The 19,364-nt window shown below is 47.3% G+C and overlaps 1 protein-coding gene across 1 annotated transcript; it reads left to right on the forward strand.

The window, feature by feature from the left end:
- The first annotated feature begins 1,854 nt into the window (after nucleotides 1-1,854).
- Nucleotides 1,855-15,234, forward strand: KLHL26 (kelch like family member 26). Its single transcript, XM_033136643.1, has 3 exons — nucleotides 1,855-2,014; nucleotides 7,739-7,921; nucleotides 13,548-15,234. The coding sequence occupies exons 1-3, from the start codon at nucleotides 1,890-1,892 to the stop codon at nucleotides 15,127-15,129; spliced, it is 1,890 nt and encodes a 629-aa protein (XP_032992534.1). The 5' UTR covers nucleotides 1,855-1,889; the 3' UTR covers nucleotides 15,130-15,234.
- The last annotated feature ends 4,130 nt before the right edge of the window (nucleotides 15,235-19,364 follow it).

Raw genomic sequence — 19,364 nt, forward strand, 5'->3', positions numbered from 1 at the left:
CCTTCCAGTGAGCACTCAGGGCTGATTTCTTTGAGAATGGATAGGTTTGATCTTCTTGCAGTCCATGGGACTCTCAAGAGTCTCCTCCAGCACCATAATTCAAAAGCATCAATTCTTCGGCGATCAGCCTTCTTTATGGTCCAGCTCTCACTTCCATACATTACTACTGGGAAAACCATAGCTTTAACTATACGGACCTTTGTCGGCAAAGTGATGTCTTTGCTTTTTAGGTTTAGCCTAGGGCTAGGCTTGCGGAAGATATTTCGGTTTTAGTTTTATTTAGTTAGCCTCGCGGAAGATTGGGCGCGCAGGGACTTTGAGCTTAGGAGAACTTAGCTTAGGGGACGAGCCTACGCGGGTTCTGCCGAAGCCACTAAAGATATAACCGGTGTCTGTCTTTCTTTGGGGTAAAAGAGGGAGTAAAAGGTTTAGAGTAAAAATTTTAATTTCCTTAAGTTGATCTATCTATTCAGAGTCAGGGCATATCCTATTTCTCGAGGCAACATATTTCTTTAAAAGGCAATTAAGAACTCATGCACCTTCGGAGTCATCACCCGGCTTACTCAACCTTCAGATTGTGAGACCTGGCCGGTGCCCGTGCTCAGAAGCACGCGGAACGCTGGCCGCTTTCCCCGCTACTGGTACCTCGTGCATGAGCAGTCCAAGTTTGTGCACGAGGAGCTCCAGCACCCAAACCCCGACAATTGTCTTCCATTTTCAATATCTTCTTCTCCTCCTCCTCAAGGAAAAATTCACAACCCACATTTAAATACATGCAAAACATAACAGCAACATTGAAACAGACTGAATTGATCTTAACAGAATTAAAATGCAAGGAAATTGCAATAAAAAGATGGTGGCCTTTATTGAATAGAGACGTTTGCGTGCTTATTGTGATTTAAAGTAAACTGTTATAATGAAACATTTAGTATTTGCACTGCTAATTGCGATGAGAGATATAGGTAAGATTCATTATAAAAAATGTACATACCGGGATATATTTTAAGAGAGACGGGCAAGTAGATGTGCTTTTAAATGGACATTTATATTTTATATATTGCTGTGTAGGGAGAATGGACAAGCCTGCGCCTGTGTGCTTTCAAACTGTCATTTATATTTTATATTACGAGAGAAAGGCAATGCGCCTGTGTGCTTTCAAAAGGGATATTTTGCATATTATATATTGTGTATAGATGGGTAAGTCTGTGTTTGTGTGCTTTCAAACTTAACATTTATATTTTATATTTTATACATTAGAGAGCAAGTCTGCGCCTGTGTGCTTTTAAACTGATATTTATATATTATATAGTGTATCTCTCTAGAGAGATATTTTATATTAGAGAGAGGGACAGGCAAGTCTGCACCTTTGTGTTTTTTTAACTGATATATATATATATTAACTGATATATATATTTTTTAACTGATATATATATTATATATATATATATAAAGAGAGAGAGAGAGAGAGAGAGAGAGAGAGAGAGAGAGAGAGAGAGAGAGAGGAGGCCCGTATCTGACGCGGCCTTTCCAGCTTTCTCTTGCAGCCTTTCTCAACCTGAGGTCCCCGGATGTTGTTGGACTACAACTCCCATAATCCCTGACAACTGGTCCTGCTACCTAGGGATGATGGGAGTTGTAGGCCAAAAACATCCGGGGACCCAAGGTTTGAGAAAGGCTGTGAGGAATACAAGAAAAAGGCGGGCTGGCCTCGACTCCGCCTTTCCCCCCGCCCCTCGCCCCGCCCCCTCCGCCGCGTCGTCGTCGTCCTCCCGCCTTCCGGCCGGCCTGCTCTGAGGCGCAGCGTCGGCGTCGCCTGGAAGGCAAGGCCGGGCCTCGCGGAGGGCTAAGGCCGGGCCGGGCCTCGCGCTGAGGCGGCGTCGGCGGGCAAGATGGCAGAGTCCGGAGGGGCCGAAGCTTTCGCCTCCGCCGAGCGGCCGCCCACGCCCAGCATCGCCGGGGGAGGCGGAGGGAGCGGCGGCGGCGGCGGCGGCGGAGGAGGCAGCGGCAGCAGCAGGTGAGGAAAGAGGGAGGAGGAGGGAGGAGGAAGAAGAAGAAGAAGAAGAGGGGCGCCCGATCTTTATCAAGGAACTCCCTGCACTTTACTATTTGATACCCGTTATTCTTTATGCTTTCCTTTCCTTGCAGTACATCATTTATTAAGATTTTTCTTTATATATTTTTTAGCGCGTTGTATTCTTGCGGCTCTTTTTTGCTCTATCGCATTGCTATTGTTGTCATACTTGGTGCATCGGTTAGTTGCTGCTTGATTTTCATTTTACATTATTTGTTATTATAATCGTTATCACCTTTAGCATATCGTTGTTGCTGTTCTGTGGTTATTATTCTGCATTATTCGTTGCTATCCTCATACTAGCATCATATTTAGTATATCATAGAACCAAAGAACTGTAGAAGTGGGAGGGACCGTGAGGGTCATCTGTCTGGTACAACCCTCTGCAATGCCCAATGTGGGGCTCGAACCCACAGCCCTGGGATTAAGAGTCTCGTGCTCTGCTGAGCTATCCCAGCCTTTGGGATATCGTTGTTGCTCTTTTGTTTTATCACATGCATATCATTATTTTGCAGTATTTGTTGTTGTTGGTTAGAGTCTGGTGTTACTGTACTAATGTCAGGGTTGTAGGTTCAATCACCGTATGGAGCACTGCATATTCCTGCATTACAGGGGGTCGAACTAGATGATCCTTCCAACTCCACGATCCTACAATTCTACAGTTTATTATATCGCTGCTAATATGAATTTATCCTCTTATTATCATTACTATTTTATATCACTTATCATTATTATATTTATATCATATGCCTTGCATAATTATTTTATATTGTTATCATATTGATTATATCTTTGTTACTTTTCTATTTTTTGTGTTCCTATCATTGTTATTTTATGTTTATTACTGCTTTTTTTCTATTCCTATCATTATTACTTTATATTATTTATTATTTCCTCACAATATATTTTTATTTTGTTGTGTTGTTGTTACTTACTTTGTTTTACTGTGTTCAATTTGTGGCTGGGTCAACCCAGTCAGATGGGGCAGTATATAAATAAATTATTACTATTATTATTATTGCTGCTACTACTACTTCTGTTTTATTTTATTTTAGTATGTTACATTTATTGTTGTCACTTTGACCATCGTGGTTGTATCAACCACAGAATAGTAGTAGTAGGTGTTGTAATAACAATAATACTGTAATAATAATAATACAGTATATAAAATCCCCCTTCCTAAAACACGGCCCATCAAACAGCATAGAGTCATATAATTGTAGAGTTGGAAGGGATCCCTAGGGTCATCTAGTCCAACCCCCTGCCATGCAGGAATCGTTTTCTCAACGTGGGACTCGAACCCACAACCCTGAGATTCAAAGTTTCATGCTCTACCAACTGAGCTTACCCCCCACCCCATAGCGATTCAGCTGAAGGATTCGGACAGGTATTACAAGTAAGTTTGTTGTAGGTAAGTTCAATGGTAGGTTGCTTTGTTGAACGGCTATGTGTATTTTGCTAAAAAATGAGCAAGCTTTCCGTTTTCACAGAGTACTTCTTCAGGCTGGATGTTGGAGGTGGAGATAGTTGTCCTCCTCCACGTTGCAAAAGCCCCAGTCTCCTGCTTGAGAGACAGAACACAGGAAATGGCCTTTTATATCCCAGGTCAGATAATGTGTTGATCTCGCTCAGGGTATTGCCTGCTCTGTGTTGACCGGCAGCTGGACTGTTGACATCAGGCAGATGCCTTCCCTGTATTCTTTCCGGCACCTGCTTAAAACATTTTATTCTAGGCTAGCCTATCTAGACAAGTGGATGATGACTTAGAGAGAGAACGCACTACCATTTGTTTTAATCATTGTTTGAATATTTTTAATACCTGCTTTTTATTTTTATTTTTGACAGTGTTTAATGTTTTCATCTATATTGTTGTGAACTGCTTAGAGCTTCTTAGTTTTTTAAAACAAATGATCAAGTGGTATGGTATATAAGTTTTGTTTAATAACAACAAATAATAATAATACTGTGGTACCTCTGGTTGTGAATGGGATCCGTTCTGGAGCCCCGTTCGCAACATGAGCAGAACGCAACATGAAGCGCTGCGTCTGCGCATGTGTGCGGCACGATTCGGCGCTTCTGCGCATGTGCAAAGCGCTGAACCCGGAAGTAACCTGTTCCGGTACTTCTGGGTTCGGCTCGTTCGTATCCTGTGACAAATGCAACCTGCAGCGAACGTAACCAGAGGTATGACTGTAATACAGTGGTATCTCGGGTTACATACGCTTCAGGTTACAGACTCTGAAACCCAGAAATAACGCTTCATGTTAAGAAATTTGCTTTAGGATAAGAACAGAAATCGTGCTCTGGCGGCGCACCAGCAGCGGGAGGTCCCATTCGCTAAAGTGGTGCTTCAGGTTAAGAACAGTTTCAGGTTAAGAACGAACCTCCGGAACGAATTAAGTATGTAACCAGAGGTACCACTGTAATAATTTTTATTGGTGGACATTGTGGGGCTTACCGTAAGTTTTAGCCCACCACTGGCCTATAGGGCTTCTAAGATCCTTTCCATATTTAAGAATCTCCCCCCTCCGAGCACTTGCTCAAGAGAGGTGTTGTGCTCTTGTTTTGTACAGTGGTGAAATATCTGAATTGTTTCAGTAACCATGGATACCGCTAATTTATCTGAAGGAGGCTGACTGTATTATATACAGTATTATATGTATATATGCTTTTAAAAAAAATTCTAATTGCCATTTTAGTAGCGGAAAATTAGCCTTCCGTGCAGGCATGTAACTAGAGGCACTAAGTGAGCAGCGTTTAGTAGAATAGCATTAGGTTTTAAGTATGCATAATGCTTCCCTCCTTTATTTTCCGGTTTGTGTGCCTGGAATAAAGTTTAAGACTTCTTCTTCTTCTTCTTCTTCTTCTTCTTCTTCTTCTTCTTCTTCTTCTTCTTCTTCTTCTGTACAAATCCAGAATGATGCATCTTGTGCCCATCAAAGCATCTGATGGAAAAACGTTAAGGGTCGTGGGGTAGGATTAGGATTATTTTCCACATACACACAAAATGTGCCTTAAACCAAGCCACAGTTCATTCTACTGAGCAGCTGGGATTTCTCAGTCAGTAGAGCTTGTGACTCTTAATCTTGGGGTTGTGGGTTCAAGCACCACCTCGGGCAACAGATTTCTGAATTGCAGGGGGCTGGATGACCCTAGTGGTCCCTTCCAAGTCTATCATTCTATAAACACAGTTACAATATCCCTTAGTCTTCTAACTGCTTCTGCACATCTCCAATCAAAATTTACGATAGCTTGTTCACAAACCTCATCGTAGCTTTGTTGTATCTTAATGGGATCATTTCGGTACTGATCTGTCTTAAGAGTTTGTTCGTTGAATTTGTTCTGTTTAGGGTTTTCTGTGCCTCCTTTCAGCCACAAAGGCCCCATGGGGGAAACCCAAAGCTTAAGCAGTGCACAGTACAGTAAAATCAATAGAATACATTTAATAACTGGGAGGGGAAAATGGATACGTCACTAATACCATCCAACAGCAGCAGGGAAGAAAGAGTTAATTGAAATGGGGTGGACCATTCCTCTGTAGGGGATGAAAGCTAAGATATACCCTGTTTCTCCTAAAATAAGACATAGCCATAAAATAAGCCATAGCAGGATTTCTATGCATTTGCGAGGGGTAGTGATAAGCGGGATCTGGTCGGTTCTTTTTCTGTTTCTTCTTACTTTAGTTTCTTTCTTCTCTTTACTTCCTGTAGATTGGTTTGTTTCTTTTACTGTGTTTTTGAAAACTTCATTTAAAAGTCCCCCCCCCCAAAAAAAATTAACAGGGCAGCAAATTTCATTCTGGGTGCTAGGAAGGGACATGGGGTGGCAGAGTGTGTGTGTGAGAGAGAACTGGGTGTCCTTATTTTTTTACTGCCCCCCCCTGTCAGTTACCCCAAGGAAATGTGGCCCTCGCCAGAAAAAAAGAGTTCTCCGTCACTGAATTAAAACAATCCAGAAAAGATGTTTACCATGTGCCTAAATCAGTGCTTTCCAAACGTATGCTTCTCAAGCTGTTTTTGGACTACAACTTCCATCATCCCTAGCTAGCAGGACCAGTGGTCAGGGATGATGGGAGTTGTAGTTTAAAAAACAGCTGGAGACCCAAGTTTGGGAAACCCTGGAAACTAAATTCTCCAGAAAAGAGGAAGCCAAATGGACCTTCTAGGAGAGAAGGTTCTGGTAAGGATTACAAAAAAGCTAGCCGATGCAAGGGGTTGTGGATGTTCCAGCATATTCAGAAGCGAAGCGGCAGAGATTTGGGAACCCTTCTCTCTGCCTCCAAGCCCTAGTCCTGTGAGCTAGCTAGGGGCACCTCACCTGGACGCTGTCACAATGGCCACTTCAGCCCAGGTCAGGGGGCAGGTGGAATCCATCTGCCTCAGCTGGCAGCTGCACTTGGCTTTTGTGCTTCTCATGGCACCCAATGCTGATCCCGGACTGATCAGGTAGGTGCCAGTCTGAGAAGTTGTGTCTGAATTGTGAAAAGGCCCCTGCTTGCTCTTTGGTTGAAATGGGCTTGGGAACCAAGCTTTACTTAGGAATCTGTTGGGATACCTGCCCTATACCAGGCGAGACCATTGGTCCCTCCAGCGCAAGATCATCTACATTGACTGACAGTGGCAGTTCTCCAGGGTTTCGGGCAGACGTTTTTGCCAGCTGTGCCTGGAGACACTAGCAATTGAACCAGCAACTCTCTGAGTGCAAGGCAGATTTTCAGAATAGACCACTCTACTCTGCCTTGGTCAGACCACACCTGGAGTCCAGGGCGCCACAATTTAGGAAGGATATCGACAAGCTGGAATTTGTGCAGAGGAGATGATCAAGGGTCTGGAAATCAAGCCTGGTAAGGAATGGTTGAAGGAGCTGGTTATGTTTAGCATGGAAAAGAGGAGACTTAAGAGGAGATAGGATAGGCATCTTCAACTACCTCGAGGGCTGTCAGATGGAGCAAGCTTGTTTTCTCCTGTTCCGGAGGGTAGGACCTGAACCCATGGCTTCAAGTTACAAGAAAGGAGATTTTGAGTAAGCATCAGGAAAAAATTCCTGACATTGAGAGTTGTTTGACGGTGGAATGGTCTCCCTGGGTTGCTTGTGGAGTCTCCTTTCTTGGAGGTTTTTAAGTAGAGGTTGGATGGCCAGTGTGGTGTAGTGGTTAAGGGCGGTAGACTCGTAATCTGGTGAACTGGGTTTGCTTCCCCGCTCCTCCACACACAGCTGCTGGGTGACCTTGGGCTAGTCACGCTTCTCTGAAGTCTCTCAGCCCCACTCACCTCACAGAGTGTTTGTTGTGGGGGAGGAAGGGAAAGGAGAATGTTAGCCGCTTTGAGACTCCTTCGGGTAGTGATAAAGCGGGATATCAAATCCAAACTCTTCCTCTTCTTCATCTGTCCTGGATGCTTTTGCTGAGATTCCTGCATTGGAGGGGGTTGGACTGGATGACCCTTGGGGCTCTCTTCTAACTCTACAATTCCATGATTCCAGGAGGGCATCATAGACCTTGTGGAAGAAGGGATGCTGGATGGGCCCCCCTTTGGCCTGATACAGGCGTGCTGCCGAGCTCTGCTCGCCTTCCTACGGCCCTGATTGTGTCAGTTTTACAGGCCAGCAGTTTGAAAGCCTCTCTCTCTGTTTCCTCTCTCCACCCATATCAACCCCTCGTCCTTGCAGCATGGCAGACAAGAGCAGCACTTTGAAATGCACTTTCTCCGCCCCGGGCCACAGCACGACACTCCTGCACGGCTTGGCCTCCCTCCGGGCTCAGGCCCAGCTGCTTGATGTCATCCTCACCATCAACAACGAGGTGTTCCAGGTCCACAAAGTTGTCCTGGCTGCCTGCAGTGACTACTTCAGGTGAGAGACCCGGAGTACCCCCTCACCTCTGCTCCAGCGTTAGGAGCTCAGATATATAAACACCAACTGGCACCTTAAACCTAGCTTACGGTTGCCACAACGGAATGTCTCTTTCATTTTATAACGATTTCATTGAAAGCATTTTTTTAACGTATTAAACAATAACATTGAAACTCGTTTATAAGAAAATACAGAGCGCAATTGTACAGAAAAGAGAAAGAGGAAAAAAGAATAGACTGGAAGAATAACTGAAAAGACCCTTTATCACATTTATACTGTGAATTTACCCACACATCAAAAGGCAGGCTCCCCCAGCTCTCACCTGGGTGCCTACCTCTTCTCCCAGTCTCCCACCCTGACTGAGATACTTTTTAAAAATAATAATTTTATTGAAAGTTTTTAAACATATTAAACAATAAAATTCAAACTCGCACATAAGAAATTACAAAACACAATTGTATGGAAAGGAGAAAGAGGGGAAAAAATAGAGAAGAACTAAAAAGACCCTTTATCATATATTGCAGCATGTCCATTCTCTAGGGGGTTGGACTAGATGGCCCTCCGGGTCTCTACCGGCGCTACAATTCTATGATCTCAACTACACTGTTTGACTGTAGCTTGCTCTTAGAACAGTTCACTTGTCCCAATATGCAAGAAGGAGAAACACACACAGTGGAAATGGAAATGGAGATGGCATTAACTATGGACCAAAGCAGAGGTTTTTAAACTGTGGTCTGTGAGCTCCATTTGGGTGGCCTGCGAAAAGGCTACAGCACAGTCAAATATCTCTGTACTCAGCCCTTCACTTAACTTTTCCTTGATGTGGTGATGGAGGACGAAGGTGCCCAGAAAAGGGTTCCATGAATTGTGTAGCAGCAGCACAGAAGCACAGAACGTGTGTCTGTTGCTGCTCATGAGTCAGCTGTCTTGATGGAGAGGTCAGTTGCTGGAGTTGGACCTGTGACTGGCTCCCTGGGAATTTCAAACACTGCTCTTCTACTAGGGGAGGCTGTCTGTCTTCTCTGGAAACAGTGCAGGAAACAGTCCCTGTTGGTGTTAGGTGAAGTGGGGGGAGGGAGGGATACCATCTTCCTAGAACGGCCCCTGTGGTACGCAGGGCATCTTGTTTTGCATGCGGAAGGTCCCAGGTTCAGCCTGCAGGCAGGGCTGCGAGAGGTTCCTGCTTGCAGCAGCGGAGAGCCTCTGCCAATCAGTGTGGATACTACTGAGCTAGATGGGCCAATAATCCGACTCTGTGTGAGGCAGCTTCCAGTGTCCCTGAGAAGGCAGCTGGAGCCCATGTGGAGCTGCTGTGTGGCCAGGGATTGCCAGGGATGATGGGAGTTGTAGTCCCACAACATCTAGAAGGAAAATCTACAAAGGTAAATGGACCCCTGACCATCAGGTCCAGTCGTGTCCGACTCTGGGGTTGCGGCGCTCATCTCGCTCTATAGGCCTAGGGAGCCGGCGTTTGTCCGCAGACAGTTTCCGGGTCATGTGGCCAGCATGACAAAGCCGCTTCTGGCGAACCAGAGCAGCGCACGGAAACGCCGTTTACCTTCCCGCTGGAGTGGTCCCTATTTATCTACTTGCACTTGGACGTGCTTTCGAACTGCTAGGTGGGCAGGAGCAGGGACTGAGCAACGGGAGCTCACCCCGTGGCGGGGATTCGAACCGCCGACCTTCTGATCAGCAAGCCCTAGACTCTGTGGTTTAACCCACAGCGCCAGCAGGACCCGAGTGCAAAAACACTCCCCTCACCCCAATCTCCAGCAACTGGTATTATGAAGCATTACTGTCTCCAACTGTGCAGGCAGAGCACAGCCATCCTGGCTAGTAGCCGTTGAAATTAGGCCCTGTGATTTCAGCAGGTTTACTCTAAAACTGAATTGAACACCGCCCTGTTTTTCTAATCCCCTTTTAAGAACTGAATTGGCACCGACTAAGAGCAGGAGAAATAAAGTGCTTCACAGAGGTGTGGCGATGGACGTGAGTTTAGATGGCTTTTAAAAAGGGGGCTTAGAGAGTTTCGTGGAAGAGGAGCAAAGAGGCACCTGTGGCTTATTAGCTGTGATGTTTAGGAGCGTTACCAGGAATGTTTTGGACCAGCCTCTGCGGAGGGCTGCTGCCATTAGGTAAACTTCCTGGAGGCACCTGATTCACTGCAGTGGCAGGCCGTGGGTTCCATAGGGTTGTGCGGCTGCCGCAGTGGGAACTGTAGTTCAGAGGGCACCAGGCTGGGGAAGGCTGAATCAGACGGGCCTCTGCTCTTATCTAGCAGGGCGCCGTCAGACCATATAACACTGGTCCTAAAGGATCTACACTGGCTTCCAGCATGTTCCCGAGCACAATTCAAAGTGTTGGTGCTGACCTGCAAAGCCCTGAAGGAGCGTCCGCAGCTCCACCGTCCAGCCTGGAGACTGAGGTCCACCCATAGCTGTCAACGTTTCCCTTTTTTAAAGGGAAATTCCCTTATTCCGAATAGCATCCCTCGCTAGAAAAGGGGTAAGTTGACAGCTATGGGTCCATCTCAGAGGGTCTTTTGGCGGCTCCCTCGCTGTGAGAAGTGAAGTTACAAACAACCAGGCAGAGGGCCTTCTCCTTGGTGGCGCCCTCCCTGTGGAACGTCCTCCCATCAGATTGTCAAGGAAATAAAGAACTATCTTGACTTTTAGAAGGCACCTGAAGGGAAGTTTTTAAGGTTTGCTGTTTTATTGTGTTTTCAGTATTTTGCTGGGAGCAGTTGCAACGCAGGCAGGGCAACGCAGTCAGATGGGCAGCATATTATTATCATTATTATCATTATTATTCCTTCAGCTGTGCTCCTGTTTCTGAGCCTGGAGACTCACCCCTCCCCACCTGCACAGCGGCTTGCTTTGCATTTCCCCTTCAGACTTGATATCTGAGGGGCTGGGGAAAACTACCACCACCATTGGGGCAGAGGATCTAGGCTCAAAGCCTTTGCCACGTCCCTGCTGGGTGTGTGTGTGTGTGCGCGCGCGCGCTTCTGAGCATATAGAAGTGGCGAGTAAAAGCCCCAATACCCACTCCGTGCTTGGCACTGACAACCCTTTCTCCGCCTTCTTGCAGCAGCTGGTGTTAACACTCTCCTTGCTTTTTTGGCTACCTTCTGAGATTTGTGTGTGGGTGTTATTATTGTTGTTATTATTATTATTATCTTTATTGGCGTTAGTTTCCCTAGTAACATTAAACCCCAGAGTTTTATTGCTCTTCCTAACAGGTGAGTGATGTAACGGAAAATCCCAGGTGTGGAACTGCCCAGGCACCTGGCCCTTGGGGATAAGCCCACTGGTTTCTGTGGAGTTAAATAAAAGCAGTCCAGCCACTGGAGCAAAGGACAAAACAGGGTTTATTATTGCGCAATAGGTTACAGTCAAACTGCACACCCAGAGCAGCGTTACAAGAACTTTTAAAAACTTGTACCATATCCCAGAATACAGTTTGGAAACATCATCACTACATCACAAAAGGGGAGGATTATACATGATTAACATATAGGAAAACCAAGATTAACATATGGGGGAAATGGAGCAATATCATGGAGATAGCCCTGGGCCAATGTGAATGGGTGTTAAGTATTGGCAAGGATATCTTGAGCACTTATCTGGGAGAGAACAATGGGATTCCGGTTGAGGGATATTAGCCCAGTGGCTTCCTGAAGCACCCAGACATTACCTGCTGAGGCATTTCCCTGTGTACCTGGTCTGCATCATGGCAGAGAGATGGGTTCCCTTAAGGGCAGCACTTCGTACCCCAATGACTTTACTCGGGAGGAGACTTTGCTTAGGTGACCGCCCCCCCCCCCCCCATAATTTCTGTAACAGTGCTAATGGCTCTTGTCCGACTGAATTTGTGCACTTAAGGTGCATCAAGAGCTGCTTCGATAACTTGGGTATGTAGAGGAAAGAGGATCTAGGAGCATGTTCCTCCGTTTTCGTCCCCCTGCCTTGCCCCAATTTAGGTTCAGATCAAGGGGGCGAGGGAGAGGCGGCTCTGAAAAGCTTTCCACCTCTTGTTTCTTTAATCTGGATTTCAGGGCTACGAAGTGTCATCTTCTGACAACACCAGGATTATTTGACTGTGCCTCTCCGGACTTTTAGCTTGCCATTGTTGATAAAAAGCCTTCCTCCCGCTCCACAACAATGGACCAGCTTAAGATACGCCGGCATCATAATGCATAAAGCTTCCATTTGTTGCCCCTGAGGAACAATAACCATTTAGTGGCTTAGCCAGTCACTGAGCTGTGGGGAGGGGAGGGAACTCAGCGCTTCGATTTTCCGGAGTAAAATTGACCTAGATCTGGGCTGGGCGAGAAATTCTCTTCTTCCCACAGACCCCTGTTGTTAGTCAGCTCCCTTTTCGTCTACCTGCCTGCCCAGCCTTTTCCTATCTGGTAACATCTCAAAAGGATGCTTGGACATTTCGCTGACATTTCGCCTAAATAGAATCATCCAGTTGGAAGAGATCACAAGGGCCATCCAGTCCAACCCCCTGCCAAGCAGGAAACACCATCAAAGCATTCCTGACAGATGGCTGTCAAGCCTCCGCTTCAAGGCCTCCAAAGAAGGAGACTCCACCACACTCCTTGGCAGCAAATTCCACTGTCCAACAGCTCTTACTGTCAGGAAGTTCTTCCTAATGTTTAGGTGGAATCTTCTTTCTTGTAGTTTGAATCCATTGCCCCGTGTCCGCTTCTCTGGAGCAGCAGAAGACAGCCTTTCTCCCTCCTCTATATGACATCCTTTTCTATATTTGAACATGGCTATCATATCACCCCTTAACCTTCTCTTCTCCAGGCTAAACATACGCAGCTCCCTAAGCCGTTCCTCATAAGGCATTGTTTCCAGGCCTTTGACCATTTCAGGGCTCCAGAAAAAGCCAAACGCTGGTCAGAATAGAAAGTGGTGAACAGCCACCAGAGAAGGGTCAGGGCAGATTTCTTTAGGGAGGGAGTTTCCTTAGCCGTGGGGCAGCTGCAAAGATTCTTAAATTTTATTGTTATTTGTTATTATTTTTTAAATTTATTGGCCACTTTCTTTACCAAGGTAACTTAAAACACGTAACACCTACAGCACAAAAGAAAACACAACCATCCCACCGAATCAAAGAGGCTACAGATAATTAAAAGTCAAAGGAAGGCCTGGTAGAAAAGGAATACTTCTGCCTAGCGCCTAAATAGTATGCAACAATTGGAAAATGTTTGCAGAATACTTAAAAACTCATTGTAAAGATGGTAAAACACAAATAGGATTTGAGTAAGAATAGCAGTGAGGGTGAACTTTTTGTTTTTCTTGTGAGATAGGGTGAACATATAGAGTAACTATAATATGCCACATAAATTCAAATTTTGAGGGAACCAGGGAGGGTGGGAGGGGAAGTCATAGCTGGAATGATTGATTGGTAAATTTAAAAATGTTACTGAATTGCTTATTTGTTAAATTAATAATAATAATAATAAAACAGTTGGCATATGGGTTAAAAGGATAACTTTTACTTGGTGGAAACGGGAATCACTCAGCAGCCTTTGGGGAATCTGCCTGTATTGAAACCTAGGAATGGTGAATCTGAACACTCTCCTCTCTCTATTGGGTTCTTTGACATCTAGGGCCATGTTCACTGGTGGAATGCGGGAAGCCAACCAGGACGTGATTGAGCTAAAAGGCGTCTCTGCGAAGGGCTTGAAGCACATCATTGAGTTCGCCTACAGTGCCGAAGTGACGCTGGACCTGGACTGCATCCAGGACGTCCTCGGGGCGGCCGTCTTCCTGCAGATGGTCCCGGTGGTGGAGCTGTGCGAGGAGTTCCTCAAGTCTGCCATGAGCGTCGAGACCTGCCTCAACATCGGGCAGATGGCCACCACCTTCAGCCTTGCCTCCTTGAAGGAGTCGGTGGACGCCTTCACCTTCCGCCACTTCCTCCAGATTTCCGAGGAGGAGGACTTCCTCCACCTGCCCCTCGAGCGCCTCGTCTTCTTCCTCCAGAGTAACAAGCTCAAGAGTTGTAGCGAGATCGACCTCTTCCGGGCCGCCATCCGCTGGCTGCAGTACGACCCGGCGCGCCGCGGCAACGCCAGCCAGGTCCTCTGCCACATCCGCTTCCCGCTTATGAAGTCCTCTGAGCTGGTGGACCACGTCCAGACTTTGGACATCATGGTGGAAGACGTGCTGTGCAGGCAGTACCTCCTGGAGGCTTTCAACTACCAGATCCTGCCCTTCCGGCAGCACGAGATGCAGTCGCCCCGCACCGCCATCCGCTCGGACGTGCTCTCCCTCATCACCTTTGGCGGCACACCCTACACGGACAACGACCGCACCGTGAGCAGCAAGGTCTACTACCTTCTGGATGGCAGCGCCCGGCAGTTTAAGGAGCTGACGGAGATGGAGGTGGGCAGCAGCCACACCTGCGTGGCGCTGCTGGACAACTTTGTCTACGTGGTTGGCGGGCAGCACCTGCAGTACCGCAGCGGCGAGGGGGCAGTCGACGCCTGCTACCGCTACGACCCGCACCTGAACCAGTGGCTGCGCATCCAGGCCATGCAGGAGAGCCGGATCCAGTTCCAGCTGAATGCCCTGCATGGCATGGTCTACGCCACGGGGGGCAGGAACCGCTCCGGCAGCTTGGCCTCAGTGGAGAGGTACTGCCCGCGGACCAACGAGTGGAGCTACGTGTGCTCGCTCAAGCGCAGGACGTGGGGGCACGCCGGGGCCGCGGTGGGGGGCAGGCTGTACATATCGGGTGGCTACGGGATCTCGGTTGAGGACAAGAAGGCCCTGCACTGCTACGACCCCGCCATGGACCAGTGGGAGTTCAAGGCCCCCATGAACGAGCCACGAGTCCTGCACGCGATGGTCAGCGCCAACAGCAGGATCTACTCGCTCGGGGGCCGCATGGACCACGTCGACCGCTGCTTTGACGTCCTGGCGGTGGAGTACTACGTCCCTGAAGCCAACCAGTGGACGACGGTCAGCCCCATGCGGGCGGGGCAGTCCGAGGCGGGCTGCTGCCTGCTGGAGAAGAAGATCTACATCGTCGGGGGGTACAACTGGCACCTCAACAACGTGACCAGCATCATACAGGTGTACAACACGGAGACGGATGAGTGGGAGAGGGACCTGCACTTCCCAGAGTCTTTCGCTGGCATTGCCTGTGTGCCGGTCATCCTGCCACAGACCACAGCTCGGAGGTGACCACTCTGAGACCTCTGCCCAGTCTCCCAAGGCATCGCATGCCATCAAAGATGTACATTCTGCCCTGCCCCGTTTTGGAAAATAAAATGTTTTGTGTCCATGGCAGGCGAGCAAGGTCTTCCACCTTACCCCCTCTTGTCTTCTGTAACTTTTCGGCAATTTGTGTTCCATCCCTGCTGGGTTGGAGGAGGTTATAAGGAAGACTGAGCTAGGATTGTGGTGGGGTTTGTGCGAGGGGGTGGGTGGTGCTCCCCATTAGCTCCTCCCCCCATCTTGCAGGTATTTTTTAATTTTAAAAAGAAGCTCCTTTTTCTTCCCCTCCACCCCCCCAAAGTTATGAACTGTGGAGTTTTTACTGCACCCCAAAGCATTGGTGCATGTGAGTTTGTTTGGTATGGACAGTTTAAAATAAAAAAAATAAAAAAAATAAGGACGTCCTGAACTTCCGAAAAAGCAATAAAGGAGGATGAGGCAGCTGGCTGGGGTGGGCTGGGGTGGAAGAACTCAGAAGAGGAGATGAAAAATGTGTGATCTCATCCTAGCAGATGCGCCTGTTCACTCACCCCCCCCCCCCCCCGAAAAGCACATTTTAAACACAAGTACGTTGCACACTAGTTTGGGTCGTCTTCTTTCTCTCTCAAAAACCGGAGAAGGAGTTCCCAAACTGCGTTCTGTGGACCACCGATGGCCCACAAGCTTTGTCCCGGTGGTCCGCTGCGCATCCCTGGAGGAACGGCAAGAGAAGCTGCTGCTCTGTCACCTTAAGTGGCCTGAGAGGAGTGGAGAGGATTAGCAGCAAAATGGAACAGGAAGCTAGATATTCAAAGCAACATGTAAGGAATAAAGCAATTCAAATGCAATTAGCAATTGTGCAGCGCCTAGCACAGCACGGTTAACGGGCAGAAAAAGAAATTGAGCTTAAGGTTGGTGCTGCCACCCTGCTTCCCCATGTTGTTCTCGCATGACAGCAGTGCTCCCCCAGATCTCCCAGTTTTAAGTTGCTTGGTGCTGCCTTTCCCAAGTCTGCTGGTTGCCCCCCCCCCCACACCGCTGCAACACACTTTAACTCTGTTGCTGCAGGAGTAACTCTGGTCTGGGCCAGAGATAGGCCAAGGAGGTGCTTTTTGGGTTGGACTGATTCCGAATAAGTGTTGTAGATTATTATTTTTATTATTATTTATTAAATTTGTATGCTGCCTTCTGCTCAAAGATCTTTGGGCAGTTCACAATGTAAAATTACAAAATAAAAAACACAAAATACACAATAAAAACAACAACACAACAATCTAATAATCCCCTCTCCCACAACACATTTAAAAGAGAGGGCATTGCCAATCAGCCAAAGGCCTAGTTGAAGAGGAACATTTTTGCCTGGTGCCTAAAGGTGTATAATGAAGGTGCCAAGTGAGCCTCCCTGGGGAGAGCGTTCCACAGACAGGGAGCCACTGTAGACAAGACCCCGTTCTGCCAGTTCTCACATCACCACACAGTGCTCCTGGGCAACTGTCAGCCCCTGGCAAAACCCACCCTGCACCCTAGGGCCAACCTCCCCTTTAATTTTTAAACTGGCCTTGCAGCTGCCATTTTTAATTTCCCACAATGCCTATTGTGCAGCGCTGCTTTGCAGTATCATGGGAACAATGGCGCCTGGTGGTAAGCTTGCTGCTCAAAAGACAGGAAACATTTTTGTGCTTTGCACATAGGTTGTAGAAACACAGAATTGTAGAGTTGGATGGGGCCTTGTGTGTCATCTAGTCCAACCCCCTGCAATGCAGAATTCTTCACTAAAGCATCCCTGGCAGATGGTCCCTGGTTCAATCCCAATGGCAACTCAAGGTAGGGCTGGGAAAACTCAAAGCATCAGAGTAGACAATACCAACCTAAATGGACCAAGCGTCCTACTCTGTATACTTAGTTTCCTATGTTTCTACGGGGGTCCCAGAATCATAGAATCATAGAGTTGGAAGAGACCACAAGAGCCATCCAGTCCAACCCCCTGCCAAGCAGGAAACACCATTAAAGCATTCCTGACGGATGGCTGTCAAGCCTCCGCTTAAAGACCTCCAAAGAAGGAGACTCCACTACACTCCTTGGCAGCAAATTCCACTGCCGAAAAGCTCTTACTGTCAGGAAGTTCTTCCTAATGTTTAGGTGGAATCTTCTTTCTTGTAGTTTGAATCCATTGCCCCGTGTCCGCTTCTCTGGAGCAGCAGAAAACAACCTTTCTCCCTCCTCTATATGACATCCTTTGATATATTTGAACGTGGCTATCATATCCCCCCTTAACCTTCTCTTCTCCAGGCTGAACATACCCAGCTCCCTAAGCCGTTCCTCATAAGGCATCGTTTCCAGGCCTTGGACCATTTTGGTTGCCCTCCTCTGGACACGTTCCAGCTTGTCAGTATCCTTCTTGAACTGTGGTGCCCAGAACTGGACACAGTATTCCAGGTGAGGTCTGACCAGAGCAGAATACAGTGGTACTATTACTTCCCTTGATCTAGATGCTATACTCCTATTGGGTCCTGCTACATAGTGGAGCTGGCCAGAGGTTGCCATGCCTTATCCATGAAGCCAGCCGTGATTATATTTCCCGGAGTGGAGTGAGCACAGCTCCTCGTCTGTAGTTGCTCCCTGAGCTATAGTAGCCCCTGTGCTGTAGTGTTGCTGCTGGCTGCAGCTGAGGCTCACTCTATGCATTTTAACCGCACAGGCCTGAGCCACGGCTTGTAGGATGAAACAAGCTATAAACCCACAAAACAAAGTGAGCTGTTTGGAACAGGCGAGAATGCATCCCTGGCCGTTCATGCCTTGTGCTAGTCAGCTTTTTCGCTTCTGTCTTAACAGATCGTGGACTCTTGGAGCATTTCCCATCCCTCCCTGCCAAGATGCGAAATTAAAGCAGGCTGTTCTAAGCACGTTTCGATGCGTTGACGTTCCAAATTACTTTGATGCACTTAAAAATGTTCGAGCGGCAGGCTGCCCTCCCCTCTCACAGGAAGGTAAAGTGAGGGGGAGGGGAGATGCAGAGATTTACTTATTGGAAATGCAGCATTTTCCCCCAGAGGAATGTATCTGCATGTATCGGCGGTCCAGAACTTTGAACTGGGATGAGATTTCTAACCAAAAGACTTGTTTTTGTGTGTGTGGTGCCCCCTTTTAACTTGAGAGTTTTAAATCGCACAATTTTTTTCCCGCTCCAACGAGATTTATTATTACTGTTCATTTCATTTCCGTACCGGTTTATATTTTAAAGGAAATAATCTCAGAATGGTTTGCAACACATTAAAACATCAAATGAAACAATCCAGAATAAAACAAATTCAAGCTTCAAGGGAAATCTTTCAGATCCTTCTGTAAGTGACATTTTGCTTTCCCTCTATTTATTTATTTGCCTACTTAATGTATAGAACTTCCCCCTAGCAGAAGGGCTCTAGGAAGGCAGGGTGGTGTAACGGTTAGAGTGTCAGACCTGGGAGATCAGGGTTCAAATCCCCACTCAGTCCTGAAGCTCACTGGGTGACCCTGGAGTCAGTCCCAGCCTCTTAGCCCACCTCACAGAGTCGTCGTAGAGATTAACTGGGGGGGGGGGTGTTTAAAGCATGCAATCCTTGGAGAAAAAGGTGGAAGTTAAATGCAAAAAAATCAGCTCTTCTGCTGACCTGCTTAAGAAAGCTAGAGGGGCAGTCAGAGGGAGATGTCAGTTCCCAGTCTGGCACCCAGAAATCTCCATATGGTTGCGATGGGTAAAAGTCACCCCACTTCAAAGCTCTGGGGAATTTCAAATACTGGACCCAACCAGCACTGGCTAGAGCTGAATGTTAGTAAAAAATTCAACCTGTGGACACCAGTTTGAGGAAGCCTTGTGCAAAAGAGAGGGAAGTTACTGCAGGGAAATTGCAGCCCTTAACAACAGTGTATCAAAAGGAACATAAATTGCAGGTGTAAGGTACTTCTCACGTAGCTTTGTGACTGCCTCAATCCTGCTTTCCTGGGTCTCTCTTCCCTGGATTTGGGGAACGGGACGGGAGGATAAGATCTAAGTCAGTTTAGGTTGGCCAGGAGGAGTGTGCTTGTTCTCTCCCACACAGCGTGCCTGCGCCCGTGGAGAACGGCCTCATTGTGGGTCTACAACCACTTTGCCTCCTTTCAAACTGCAACCTCCATGCTGCAAGAACTCGCTGGTATTTATTTACAATAAAAATGAGTTTTGATACGGCTCTGTGAAAAGTGCCTGG

The sequence above is a fragment of the Lacerta agilis genome, chromosome 18, assembly GCF_009819535.1.
Source record: "Lacerta agilis isolate rLacAgi1 chromosome 18, rLacAgi1.pri, whole genome shotgun sequence".
Classification (NCBI taxonomy): domain Eukaryota; kingdom Metazoa; phylum Chordata; class Lepidosauria; order Squamata; family Lacertidae; genus Lacerta; species Lacerta agilis.

What these genes read in the sequence shown, in the direction of transcription:
- KLHL26 (XM_033136643.1), top strand. Translation starts at nt 1,890, where the DNA reads ATGGCAGAGTCCGGAGGGGCCGAAGCTTTCGCCTCCGCCGAGCGGCCG. An exon ending in GGAGGCAGCGGCAGCAGCAG is followed by an intron (nt 2,015 to 7,738) that starts GTGAGGAAAGAG and finishes TCGTCCTTGCAG; the next exon opens with CATGGCAGACAAGAGCAGCA. An exon ending in GCCTGCAGTGACTACTTCAG is followed by an intron (nt 7,922 to 13,547) that starts GTGAGAGACCCG and finishes TTTGACATCTAG; the next exon opens with GGCCATGTTCACTGGTGGAA.